The sequence below is a fragment of the Macaca nemestrina genome, chromosome 16, assembly GCF_043159975.1.
Source record: "Macaca nemestrina isolate mMacNem1 chromosome 16, mMacNem.hap1, whole genome shotgun sequence".
NCBI classification, from domain to species: Eukaryota; Metazoa; Chordata; class Mammalia; order Primates; family Cercopithecidae; genus Macaca; species Macaca nemestrina.
This window is the reverse complement of record NC_092140.1, coordinates 47,048,498-47,063,093: the sequence shown is the minus strand read 5'-3', so window position 1 is coordinate 47,063,093 and position 14,596 is coordinate 47,048,498. Positions and strand designations below refer to the sequence as shown.

The 14,596-nt window shown below is 34.1% G+C and overlaps 1 protein-coding gene across 11 annotated transcripts in view; it reads right to left on the bottom strand.

The window, feature by feature from the left end:
* Positions 1-14,596, bottom strand: part of LOC105489946 (protocadherin 9) — a 944,009-nt gene that overhangs the window by 665,500 nt on the left and 263,913 nt on the right. The window contains exons 2-3 of one of the 11 annotated variants that reach the window (XM_071081616.1): positions 6,638-6,760; positions 808-4,310 (exon numbers count right to left, since the gene is read on the bottom strand). The exons of 9 other annotated variants lie outside the window; for them this stretch is intronic. In XM_071081616.1, coding sequence (XP_070937717.1) covers positions 6,650-6,760 — 111 coding nt within the window. In that variant the 3' untranslated portion in view covers positions 808-4,310; positions 6,638-6,649. Of the gene's footprint in view, positions 1-807; positions 6,761-14,596 lie in introns of those variants that run through there. One more of the 11 variants, XM_071081614.1, reaches the window with a different exon arrangement.

Here is a 14,596-nt window from a genome sequence, read left to right as displayed (position 1 = left end):
ACTTACTCTCCTAATCAGCTTATTTATTAGAGCATTAAAATTATGAGAACATTAAGGAAGAATTTTAACTATGAAAACAAATAAAATCAGTTGAGATCTGTCCCCCAAAATTGGTCCTTTGGAGCCAGGAAGAGTCATCATTCCACTTTTTAAAGATTTATCAAGCACCATATAATGCTTAAATAAGGTGATTTTTTTTTTTTTTTTTCTGAAAACTATGCCTCAGAACAAAAGGGATCACACTGTTGGGCCTTTTAAGGATGCTTTCATGTTATGAAACCTGTTTGAAAAAAACATATCAGCCTTTGCAAACATGAATCAATTCTTATTTTGGATGCGTAAAGAGGTCAACTATTTAAAAAAAGATGACAAAGTGCTTTAAACACACTTTAATAACTGGTCAGGAGGGATGAACTAAAATTTGCAAGTATTCTATAACTTAGATAAGATACATTTTAAAGATCACTTTAAAAATTCAAGGGAGAAATTGCATTTGTTATGGCAATGACAAGTAGATACGTGAGGGATGAATTAAAAATAAATTGTTCTCTTGTTATGCAAATATAAGAACATAGGGCTGTTGGTCAGGCATGGTGACTCACTTGAGGTCAGGAGTTCGAGACCAGCCTGGCCAACATGGTGAAACCCCGTTTCTACTAAAAATACGAAAAAAAAAAAAAAAAAAAAAAAAAAAAAAGGTGTGGTGGCCAGTGCCTGTAATCCCAGCTACTCAGAAAGCTGAGGCAGGAGAATCGCTTGAACCCAGGAGGCGGAGGTTATAGTGAGCTGAGATTACACCATTGCACCCCAGAAACTCCATGTCAAAAAAATAGAAACAAACAAACAAAAAACATAGGGCTGAGCTTTGTTACCTTTCTCACTGAGTCAACCCCATTACCTGTATCTACAACAGTACCTAACAGCTAGGAGGGGCTCAAAACTCATCTGCTGACTAAAAAAATGAATGAACATATGGCTAATTTTGGCTTGAAACAAAAGTTTCTAGGAAGAACATCAAGTTCAAAAAGTACTGTTTCTCAAGTAACTTGTAAATGGAGATGATGTATTAAATTGCCTCCAAGGTGACCTTGGTAATGACTGAAGCGCCGAGAATAATGAGGCTTAAATTAAGTATTTTTAAAAAGGTGAGCTTATGTAATAATCAATAAACCATAGCTGTAATTTCAGTATTACCAGTAGAAATTTGTCCAGGTACGGTGGCTCACACCTGTAATCTCAGCAATTTGGGAGGCCGAGACGGGCTGATCACCTGAGGTCAGGAGTTTGAGACCAGCCTGGCAACATGGTAAAACCCCCTATCTACCAAAAATACAAAAATTAGCCGACCGTGGTGGCACACAGCTGTAGTCCCAGGTACTCGGGAGACTGAGGTATGAGAATCGCTTGAACCCAGGAGGTGGCAGTTGCAGTGAGCAGAGATGGCACCGCTGCACTCCACGCTGGGAGGCAGAGTGAGAATCCGTCTCAAAAACAAAGAAAGTAGAAATTTGACTATGTGTCATATCCCTAAGTGTTTGTATATTTGGATAGGCCATTGTTGCTGTTTTGCACTCCAACCACTTCTTCCCTACTCTCCCCACCAAAGCATACTCAGGAATTATTTTTAATTTGGACTGGCATTTTATTCCAATATATGAGACATTTGAAACCCTGGCTTCCAAGTTGGTTTATCTCCAGACTGAATTTCCTATATTTTCACAGGGGCTAAAGCCTTGGTTTTGATTCACCCTAATATTATCACTGAATTGTAGCACCCACAATTTAATGTAACAATGCTTTGTAGTTAGATACAGCATAGAGTGAGGTTTTTATCTCCCTTACTTTGGAAGCTGTTGCTGACTAAAGTAGCTTAAAATTGCATTTGCACTTTGGCAGTCACATCACACTATTGACTAATATTGAGACTTCCTGAAACTAAAATCCCAACATCTTTCTGACATGTGCTGATAAGCCACATAATCCTCCAACCATACTTGTGCAGGTAGCTGCAATGAACTCTTTTTTTTACACTTACTTTTGTCCAGCTTACAAGATAACCTTCTAACAGAGTACTACCCCTCCAAGTTTTGCATAATCTGCAAATGTGATGCCTGTTGGGAATCTGTGACCTCACTGATGTTTTTGATAGAGAAAGTAAATGAAGATGCATTGGTGGGATGTCATGAAGTGAAAAACAGGTTCTCTCCTAAAGAAAGGCCAGTCAGCAATGTTAAATATTTTAGAGAAGTTGCTGTGAACTGAAATGAAAGCCCTAACCCTCCATCCCTCCATGAGGTATTTGGAGATGGGGCCTTTGAGAGATAATTAGGTTTAGATGAGGTCATGAAAATGGGGCCCTCATGATGGAATACTGTCCTTATGAGAAGAGACACCAGAGACACCTCTCTCTCTCACACACACACTCACTGTCTTTCACTCTCTGCCATGTGGAGACACACTAAGAAGGCAAGCTAGGAAGACAGTCCTCAGCAGAACCCAACAATGCTGGTACTCTGATTTCATACTTCCAGTTTCCAGAAATTTGAGAAATAAATTATGTGGTTTTAATCACCCAGTCTGTGGTATTTTGTTTTAGTATCTTGAGGTAACTAATACCAACGTAAAGTATAAAGCGAGTTATTAGTAAAATTTGAGAGGTGACATTACACTTTTTATGATGAATTAATATGATAAGATTTTAAGAAAAGATAACGAAGATATTTGGTTTATTTCACCTAACTGGAGAATTCCGGCTTCAAAAACCAGGAGAGATATGATTGATATGTAGAAGAGGAAGAATTATACACAAAGGTATGGTCAAGATTAAGAGACCCCCCCCCCCATTTGAGGGCAGAAGAAATGAAATCAATGAAAACACAAAAGTGAATTTGATGGAGTGTACAATATGGTTGTAACAGAGCAACTCCTTGAAATGAAAGCTAATAATGAAGAGGGTAATCCTGGAGACTGAGTACTATAATAGGAGTGTTTACAAAGTCAAAGTATGAGATGGGCTGGGTGAAAAACACGGAATTCTATGACTAATTTTGCAGACTGGAAATAATAAAATCTAAAGAAGTAGAGATTGCTTCAGATGATAAAATACAGTCAGGGAGTTGCATTGATATAGAATAATTCATTGTTCACTTTCTTTCATGACATGCCTTAAATTTTATGAGGCTAGAAATAAACAGAGTAGAGAAAGAAGAGGAATCAGTAACATGGATTTAAGTGGCTTTAATTTTATAAACACACACTGTATAGCAGTTAATATTGAAGGGCTGATATTTTTTTCACACATATTACGACATTACCAAAAACATTCTTCCATTCATTTTTCTCTCTTAGAAGTACAACTAGGACAGGCTATTCATTGATGTAATTTTTTTTTTTAAGTTTTTGTTCTTTTATTTTCTCATGAAATGGGCTAGATCTTCTGAGAGCATTTCTATATTAGGCACAGAGCTTTGCTGCTGTTTTTAAGCTAAGTTAAACATAAATAGGAGCTCTCCCCATTTCCACTGAAGTGTCACTCAGCTAAGTACCCACGCTAGAGAGGAGGTGGTTCTCTCTACAGAGATTTGTCATGCCATGTTTTATACTTAGACATTTTTCTCAGAAATGAAACTATTTAAATTTCCCATCTTATTGGTCTGACTGTATTTTTTCTTGGAAAACTTGCTGTTGTTTCTGTACTAAACTCAACCTTTAGCTTTTCTTCCACTTTTAGTACTTTAGTTTTAAATAATCACAAATATTTCAGTTTGTGAGAAGACCGTACATACATTAAAATAAGAGCCTATGCGGGTTAATACAATTTTAAATAACAGACTTACATCCTTAAGTTTAGAAATATTTAAGTAATTAGTCACCTTTTAAAGAGCATGATAAAAACACATATTTGAAGGTAATATTTCTCACATAACATGAAACACATATAAGAGGTGTCACTTAGAGCCTCCAAAAATCTTAAATGAATTTGATAGCAGGTACAATAAGTAAAGTGTGACTTTAAAATTTAAAAAACAACAAACAACATTCTACATCACTTTTTTTCTATAAGAGGATCTGTCATTTGTAAATTACCAAGAATAGCATGATCTCAATAAGAAAGAAATTCTGAAAATATTTGACCAATTGTAAACTTAATAATTGAAATGATCAATTAAGAAATTACCTAAGAAAACACATCCGGGGCCTGATTCAGTGGCTCAGGCTTGTAATTTCAGTGGCTTGGAAGGCCCAGGTGGGAGGATTGCTTGAGGCCGGGAATATGAGACCAGCCTGGGCAACATGGCAGGACCCTGTCTCTGCAGAAACAAAAAATTAGCTGGGTGTGGTGGCACACACTTGTAGTTCCAGCTACTTGGGAGGCTGAAGTAGGAGGATTACTTGAGCTCAGGAGTTTGAGGCTGTAGTAAATTATGACTGCATCACTGCACTCCACCCTGGGCAAGAGAGTGAGACCTTGTCTCAAAAGTAAAAATAAAAATAAAAAAATAAAAAGAGAAGAATATACTTTTGTGACTAAGAAGATGGATTACCTTTTTTATTAAGTCACCGAACCTTAATCAATGAACCAGAAATCAGCATATTTTATGAAATGCTTGAGACTCTCTATGTCAAAGTTTTTCATGGTTTCTGAACCCATTTAACTTACTAAGCACATTGTCATTTCTTAGTGACTCAGTATTCTAAAACAGCATCTAACAAATCAGAATACTTATTAGGGAGAGATTCTGACACAAAGAAGAATAAAGGACAAAGTTCTCACAGAATTATCTGAAAGCTTTGTTTGCAAATTGACTTACATGCAAGAAAGATCAGTTTTTAAATTTTTGTAACTGGACTGAAATCAAAACACCCCTGCTGACCTCACATTCACTTACAAATATATTTAATTTCAAACAGAGCTTTGATCATCAGCCAAAATTCGTTGTCAGTGTTCTATAAACATCTTACAGAAGCAGTTGAAAAGAAAATAATCACAAAAGAATGGCTTCAATTTTTTAAAGTGACATACAATTAAATATTTCTAAGCAATGCCATTTCATTGGACACTATGTGAATCAGAGTGCTTTGTTGACTACCATGTAACTTATAATCTACATTTATTTCATCTACTGTCTTTCATTCAGTAATTTTGAAAACCCTATAAAGAATTCATGATAGAAACTCAAGCACTCTAAAGAATTTCAAAGGGTCACAGTGGGTTGATGGAAGGAGTTGTTCTTCTGTTAATTAAATTCTGCCCAAGAAATAATGAAGGTCACTCTCACGTCATTTTCTTTGAATTTTACATGAAGTAGTAAAGATACAAATAATTTTTATTTACAAACTGTAAATATTTTAGCCATTGATGTTATAATTATGACTTTTATAAAATTTATAGCTGGGCAGTTAAGAAAACATAAAATAGTAGCATTCATTACAGTCTCAGTGTACTGTATAGAATGAAGAAAATATTCAAAGAGGTACAGAATCACTAACACAATTCATGTTAGTAACATTCAATCAGCTTACTAAATTGTAAAAATAGTGTTTATTTTGTTTTTCAAAATCATATATATTTAAGCATCTTGAGTTTTGTTTCTATTGAGGGTTAACCTCTTTAGAGTATCAATTGGTAAAATAATCAAAACACTACACAATTGATTTATTGGTCATCTCTGAAAACTAGTAACTATAAAAATCAATTTGAATGAATAAATATATACATTATTTTGTATATTCAAACCGTTGTCTATCTTCTATTTGTGTCTTCAACTGATTTGTACTGACTTTGACATGACTATGGTACAAAAAATTACCATGTCTACTTATTTTAAATATACAACTTAAAAATAAAGCCAAAACAAATGCTGTAATGCTATTTAAAGTATGTGCTCCAATACTCTACTGATGTTTCATTTTAAAAGGGGTGGTATAGAAACAATCAGAGAGTTCAGTGTTTTTTCTATGCCTATATATGACATGGGGATTATATTGCTGAAATAAGGTCTGCTGGACTTTGAGCACAATAATGGCAAAAAAAAACAAGTCACTTTTGTGTCAGCATTGTGTCCCAATACCAGACCCATCTCCTGATGCTAAAAAAATAATTATCGATTTAACTAACAAAATCAGTGGAATCCTTAAGTGGGACCTCAAAGGAAGGAATAGAAGCCCCTATGTACATTTTCAAAATTTAAGAAGTACTGAAATTAAATTAAATCAATGAAAGGCTGGGTATGGAGGCTCAGGTCTATAATCTCAGCACTTTGGAAGACTGAGGTGAGGGTGTTACTTGAGCCCAGGAGTTTGAGACCAGCCTGGGCAACATAGTGAGTCCCCATCTCCAAAAAACTAATGTAACTTAAATGTTAACCCAATGTAAGGCTGCAAAGCCAAAAGTATCAATTTTTCCATTAGAATGAAATTGATTAAGAAAAAATCACATTAATTTTTTTTATGTTGATAAACTTTGATTATAAATCATAGATGGCCAGTTGCAGTGGCTCACACCTGTAATCCCAGCACTTTGGGAGGCCAAGGCGGGTGGATAATGAGACCAGGAGTTTGAGACCAGCTTGACCAACATGGTGAAACCCTGTCTCTACTAAAAATACAAAAATTAGCTGGGCATGGAGGCATGCACCTGTAATCTCAGCTACTCGGGAGACTGAGGCAGGAGAATTTTGCTTGAATCCAGGAGGCGGAGGTTGCAGTGAGCTGAGATTGTGCCACGGCACTCCAGTCTGGCAACAGAGTGAGACCCCATCTAAGAAAAAAAAAATAGATGTCTTTGGCTAATAAAAATTGTAAAACAAGCAATTTCTTAATAATTCATTTGATAAAATTGGTTCCATTGGAGAGAGAGATAAGGAAAAGGATTTTTGATGAATAAAGTTTGATGATGGCATGACTAAGAATTTTAATCTTCTAAATGAAGACACATGTCACTCTCCTAGATCCACAGTAAGATAGTTAGGGACCTTAGGTAACTGCAGGTACTCCAGCACAGCTGCAAAACTGAATGAGTTAGAACAGCTTCTCAAGTACTTCTCAAGACACCTCCAAAGAAAAACATCATCAATGACAGTTATATGTCACTTAATGAGGGTGATTAGAACTGAGAAATGTGTCATTGGGTAATTTTGTAATTGTGAGAACATCATAGAGCACACTGACACAAAGCTAGATGGGATAGCCTACTACATACCTAGGTTATATGGTATAGCCTATCGCTTCTAGCCTACAAAAACTAGTGTTACTGTAGTAAATACTGGAGGCAATTATAAGAAAGTAGTATGCATTTGTGTATCTAAACATATCTAAATATAGAAAATATTGTATTATAATATTATGGAACCACCTTTGTATATGCAGTCCATCATTGACTGAAATGTTGTTATGCCACACTTGGCTGTATAAGGAGATCTTCCCTTTTATTTATAATGCATCAGTGGTTCCCAACTTTTTGGCACCAAGAACCATTTTCGTAGAGAATTTCCCATGGATCAGGGTTGGGGGCCAGGGGTATTGTTTCAGGATGATTCAAGCACATTACATTTATTGTGCACTTTATTTCAATTACTATGTTGTAATATATAATGAAATAATTACACAGCTCATCATAACGTGGAATCAGTAGGAACTCTGAACTTGTTTTCCTGCAACTAGATGGTCCTATCTGCAGGTGATGGAGATAGTGACAGATCATCAGGCATTTTATTCTCATAAGTACACAACCTAGAACCCTCACATGCTCAGTTCACAACAGGGTTTGCACTCCTATGAGAATCTAATTCTGCTGCTGATTTGACAGGCGGCAGAGCTCAGACAGTAATGTGAACAATGGAGAGCAGCTATAAGTACAGATGAAGCTTTGCTTGCCAACTCTCATCTCCTGCTGTGCAACCCTGGGCCCCCAATAGGCCACAGACTGGTACCAGTTCATAGCCTCGGGGTTGGAGACTCCTATAACATATCACTGAAATATTACAGGAAAAGGCAAAGTGCCAAAATCAAACATTAGATTATTGTACTATGAAGAGAGAAGCAAAACATTGTATAAATTCCCAAATTACACCTTGGCTCTTAAGTACAATCTCTTTTCCAGCATTTCATATTTGCTCTTTGGTTTATTTCTTTTTCATAATTGAATATCTAGGAGTTGGGTTCCAATGGGAATCTAATTAAATTTTTAAAATCACTACTTTGAAATTGTTAATGATTTCCTTACTAAGTGCACCACGTTGATAGACTTTGATTTTTATCATTGGTGTTAGCACTTCTTAAAATTCGTCCCCTTTTCCCCTAATAATGCAGAGATATGTGATATAATATTCAAATAATCTTATAAATACATGTGTTAGGCAAAAGTGACAAAGATAGGACCAGCATCTTTACGTGAACACTCCAAATATTCATTATTCTTCTTTTGGGATATAACAAAAAACAAAATTTAATGAGTCAATGTACAATGGACATATGAGTTTATCAATCTAAAAGCAGAGAAATTTGTATGTTTCTGACCTTGTGTATAGCAACAATTTTGATAATGCAAATTTTTTATATTTTTTGTGGAAATTGGTGTAATATGTTAGATGTTCTCTTAGGGTAAGTTTATGTGTCAAGTAACACATTAAAATTGTAATGTAATACATATTAAAACTACTAGCAATACTATGAGTAGTTTCCAGACTTAATAATAAAACAAATAATAAATTAGATCTATGTGGATAATCTATGAGTTCTCTAACTGCAAAACATAAATAAATAGTGCAAACTTAGCTGTTACCTATATTCAAAAAACCAAGTGTAACATGGATATCTTTATCGGTAACAGAGTAAGCATTATATAGATATGTAACAAAATATTATTCTCTATAACTTTTTGGAGAACAAAATGCTGTCTGATACATTTAAAGATTAGGCTCAAATGGAGTACTCCCTCTGTGCTTGTATTTGTTACTTCCTCTAAGACAAGGCTAAGCAAACCAGATAAAGACAGGCAAAACAAATCTAATGGTACTAGTAAACAACAACAAAAAAAACATTAGGGAAATGAATTGTAGTGATTGTACACTTTAGCACTGAGAGAGAAAGAAACTCTACCCCTATGACCCAAAGCTATTGCATTCCTTCTTGGCTTTGATCTACCAGGTCACTGTCAAATTCTCTACATTAGCTTTTTCACTTCAATGATTGCTTTAAGGTAACATGGACCTACTGTGTGCCTTTTATGACTCAATCTATTTATATCTCAATCTGTGAGCAGAAATCATCTATGAAATGCTCTCCTGGGCAAAATGTAATACATATTATATATATCACATATATATATATATATATTTTTTTTTTTTCAGGATTCTAACAAATCTTCAATTAAGGATTTTTTTAAAAATCTCTTGAGTCCTTTCTTGGCAAAATGTCTGTCAGAATGATAGACAAGATGCTGTTCTAGAAATATTCCTTCACTTATCTAGAACAAACACCTATACATAAATACTCTTTTAAAGTGAATGTGTGTGCTCAAGACTAATTCATGTTGTAATTTTTTTTGACTGAGAGATCTGGGGCACATGAAAATCCAAGAGCATTACCAAATTACACATTTTGTATCTGCCTAACAATTGTCAACTAAAAGTCTAAAATTATTAAATATATATATATATATATTCATTTACTAGAGATAATGCATTAAATAATTACAGCCAGCAAGTTCTTGCACATTTTGGAGAAAAAAATTTTAAACATTTCTTTTTAGAAATGAATAAAGTATTTAAAATTTTTGACACTGCAAAATATCCTTACATGAAGAAGAAAAATAACACACATTTTAAAATAAAATAATTATGTTATACAATGAATAAAATTTAAAACTCCAGCTTACCCATTACTGGACAATCTTAATTCTAAGTTCTACTTTAATCAATATGTGGAAACTGGAAACTTACATTATGTAAAATCTTCCTTAACCATTTCAGCCAGTGTAGCCCTTTATTGAACTATTATAGGAGCTTATTCTTTTAAAGAGCATAGTCAAATTAATCTCCTGATGTCAAAAGACACAGTGGCCGTTTCAACATCTGTTCTCGTTTCCTTCCTCCAGGCATTTGCCTTCCCCCAGACTTTTCCCTTAATTTATCCAATTTTCATCTTTCCTAGCTAGCATTTCTGTGCCACTTTTTCTCACCACTCCATATGCTTAGGAAGTCTTCCAGATTACACTCATCAAGCTATTGCAGCTTCCTTTATATACCCCAAAAACAACCAGCTCAAATATTCCAAATGTGACCGTTTACAAGTCTCCTTTTCTTTTATTTATATTAAATTGTTTTTTTTCCTCCATCAGGGCCATCACATCTTAGACCAGAAGTTTATTATTAATCGATTGCAGAAGTTTCCATAATTTATTTATTGTATTGCTTATGAATAAACGATTATGTTTAATCACAGCAACTCATTATGCCTTAATAACATCGTGAAGGTGATAACATTATTACCATATTAATAGAATAAGTTCTGATTATTTTTAGTGTCAGCTATAGTAATTGCATTAAACAGAAGATAAAATATGTAAAAGTAGATGTAAATTCTTATGTAAAATATTATATATGTATTTCTTTAAAACATGCAAATCAATACCAAACCATATATTAAGCGAAAAAGCCAGAAATTCAAGGTCAAAGAATACTTTATATTTTTAAGAATTGAATTTAGGTCACCTTAATCTTTTTGAAATTGTTCTCAGTACTAATTTATGACATACATGAAGAAATAGATGAATTTGCATGCCATATTTTAAAGAAATATGTATCATATATTTACTTGGCTCTTCTTATTTCTGGACATGGAGATTAGGTGTTTCAAGCCAGAGAGGGCCTGGTTCATCTCCCACCTCAGCAACTCAGTACACACAAACTCTTGGGCAAGCCCCTTGGGTTTCTGAGCTTCTACTTCCCTTTTCCAAATAGGGACACTACTGACTACCCCACCTACCAAACTTGTTGTTTGAGTTGTTTCAAGTATCAAATGAGGTAACATAAAACATGTTTATAAAAGATATCAAACTGAATAAGAAACAAGTCATGCAGTAGAAACTGTGGGTGACGAAAACAATTCCAAACTTTAAACCAGCTAAATGAAGGTGTGTATGTAAATTCTTTAGCATACTACTCTCTATGGTGTCTGTAATGATAGACCCTCAGTCAGGGCTGCCAATAAGGAGGATAATTTTAGGAAAATAGAACCATTTACTAGGAAATATTCAGATATATTTCCTTGAAAGAGTAGAAGTGACAAGAAAACCAGCTTTAGCAAAAAGCAGTAGAGAGGTTGAAACATTTCTTCAATTCATGTTTGCTACAAATTTCTATAATTCTATGATTTTAAGATGACATTTTGTTAGCTGCCTTCATAGTAAAGTAAAAACTATTCACAGTAATTTTTGCGCCTGAGCTCTTTTGATGAAGGGTCATGAGGGCATGACAGTGTTCATAGTTGCAGTGGCTCATCCAAAAGAATATTTAAAAATGAAGTCTACAGTGAAGAGGTGGGAGAATGAGACAAGGAATATGAAATAGAGAAGAAAATTGGAAAATCATTACAGGAGTTGTTAGTAACTTTGAATCAGGATATGTGAGCAAACAGAATGGAATGGCATCAAGCCAAATGGGTAAACTAAAAGCAGACCATAGCCTACCCCCAAATATATGAATAAATAAATATATCAAATGAAAAATTCAGTGCTTAACTTGCAGATCAATGTAAAAGAAAAGGAACAAGGAAGGAGGACTATGCAAAGGTAGCTCCCAACTTGAAAATTGTGAAGTCAGGTTTAAAGAACCAAGGATACTATACTCTGTCAAACATAAGACAGATTCCAAGTTATATTAGAGAAAAAAATCACCTAAAATGGCAGAATGTATCTAAATCCTCATAATGGCAAAGAGAAGAAATAGTTCCTTTAGTCTTATATATGCATGCTCATTGACAGGTGGAATTATTTGTAGTAATATCAAATTAATCCAGTTGTTTAAAGCCACATTGTCCAACATTGTTGCTCTTCACCACATGTAGCTATTTAAATTTAAACTAATAAAAATTAAATAAAATTTGAAAGTTAGTTCCTCAATCACACTAGTCACATTTAGAGTACTCAGAAACTACCTGCAGCGATTGCACTGGCTAACGTACACATAGAACATTTCCATCATTGCAGAAAGTTCTTTAGGAGAGTCCTGTTTTAATGCAATACATTTTTTTCCTAATATTGAGACATACATGCATATTTAATAAGTAACAAGTTTATCTAAAACCATAGATAAGCCCAATACAAGACTATAATAACACTGAATGCAAAATAACAACAAATAATACAAGTACAAAAAAATACAATATTTTTTCCTTAATAAATGCTATGCAAAAGTCTTTAAATCAGACAAAATATTTTGACATCCAAGGTTTAATTTGATCATTGTATTTTAACCTGTTAAACTCTACTATAGAATTTGCATTTACAGGATAATTAGAAGACTTGGGGTGGTTTAGATGGTCCTTCATTGAATCCTAGAAAATGATGCTATTACCCAAGTTATGTCATATACTGGTCTCTGTTTATTATTTTTGAAGCCCTGGAACCTAGCATGCATTTGGTTCATGTTTGTGGAATAAGGGAGTCTCTCATCCAGTTCTAACAGGAGATCATTCAGCATCTGCTTCAACACTTACATTGGCAAGAGATTTACCACCTCATAAGGGAAAGCATTCCATTTTTAGCAGTTCTGTTAGAAAGAAGTTACTTCATTACAGAAAATCCAAATTTACCTGCTTATATAACTTCCATTAATCTTATGTTTTGTCAGATAAAGTTTAAAAGAAGTTTATTTTTTTCCATGTAAAAGCTTTTTAAATACTTGCAGGTGACTATAACACTTTCCCCACCAACTATCCTTACATGGCTTTATTTCCAGATGCTTCTTTGTCATCTTCTAATTTTGCAATGTCTCTTAAAATGCAATGTCCAAAACATTACATTATCTTCCAGTTACACTGATCAGGGCAGAGAACTATGGGAATTACCCCCCATGGCTTCGTGCAGTATACTTCTATTAAAGTTGCCCAAGATTCCATTAGCTTGTATTGGCATTCTCATCACAGCATGACTCATAGTCCACTTACAATCAACTAAGAGTTCCTACCTAAGTCTTTAAGATGAGTTGTTGTCAAATGATGACTCCTTCGACCTTGCTTCTTTTGTAGGTTTCTTGTATTAGAGTGGAGGACCTTATTTCATGCTGATGGCTCAGGTATATTGTTTCCATCAGTTAAGATTTTCTAAACTTTGATTCTGTCAATCATCTAATACATTTTCTATCAGTTCAACTGTGTGTTGCATGTAAATATGATAAGAGTAAGCTATCAAACATTAAAATCATTGTTAAAAAATAGTCCACGTACAAATACCCATATCACAACACCAGAAACCTCCTTCTAAGATGATACCCACATATTACCATGTTTGATTATTTATTATGTTTTAGGAGCCACATTATATGATCTTTAACTGTTATAACAACCATTTAGTGCGCTATTCACATTTTTTAGAAAAAGAAAGTAAAAATATGAATGACTTAATACCACTTAAGTAGAGCTAGAATTTCAATGGGGACCTTCTCAATCCACAGCCTGCCAGTTACCACAGAACACAAAGATTCCCTTTAAGTATCACTGGAACCCTTTAGCTGTAACGTGTCGAGCATATTCATCTATTTGTTTCCCTGAAATAGAAGAAAGACTGTCAAAAGCCATACTGGCATTGCTAATTTATTTCTTAGCATTTCAGTAAGTTGTCAATTCATTTTTTCAAAGTTAAAAATGAATTTTATTTGGTACTCTTGCTACTGTGAATACCTCTTAGTGATCTGATTTTTTTTAACGTTTGCAACACACCTAATTTTCAACCCATACTTTGTTATGAATCAGTGTTAAGTCCACTGATTTTTATTTCTTAGAATTCATCATTTAAGTCTTTTTGGAATTCAGAGCCTCAAAAAGTGAATGTTATACGTGGACATTTTCCATTTCAATATTGCCCATTGTTACATTCAGCAGCTTATATACTAATAATAAATTGAAATCACTACAGTCTAGAGCCTACAATTATGTTGATAGCATAATCCTGTCAGGTGAAAGAAAGTTTCAGTATTCTTGAATTTCAGTAGTACGATTGAGAAATCTCAATTTGACTTTCTTGCCCAGCACTTTCTGCATGAAACAGGATTATGTGCACCAATTAAATACCTCTCTTTCAAACCATTTTTTTTCAATAACAAACAGTGATTGATTCACTTTATAGCATTTGTTACTCAAAATCTCAGAAACGTTTGTGCTTCAACCTAAAGCATCTAAAATGGGACTTTTTTAATCGAAATTCCATTTTCACAGATATACACAGAATCAATTATAGAACCTAAATGTTTTCTTAATATCAGTTATGAGATTTTCTTGATATATAAATCTGAAGTGTGACATGTGTACACTCTCAAAGCATAATTAGCTGTTTTTTATTTTGGAGAGGGAAAGTTGAAAGCAAAAGTGCTTTCTGGAA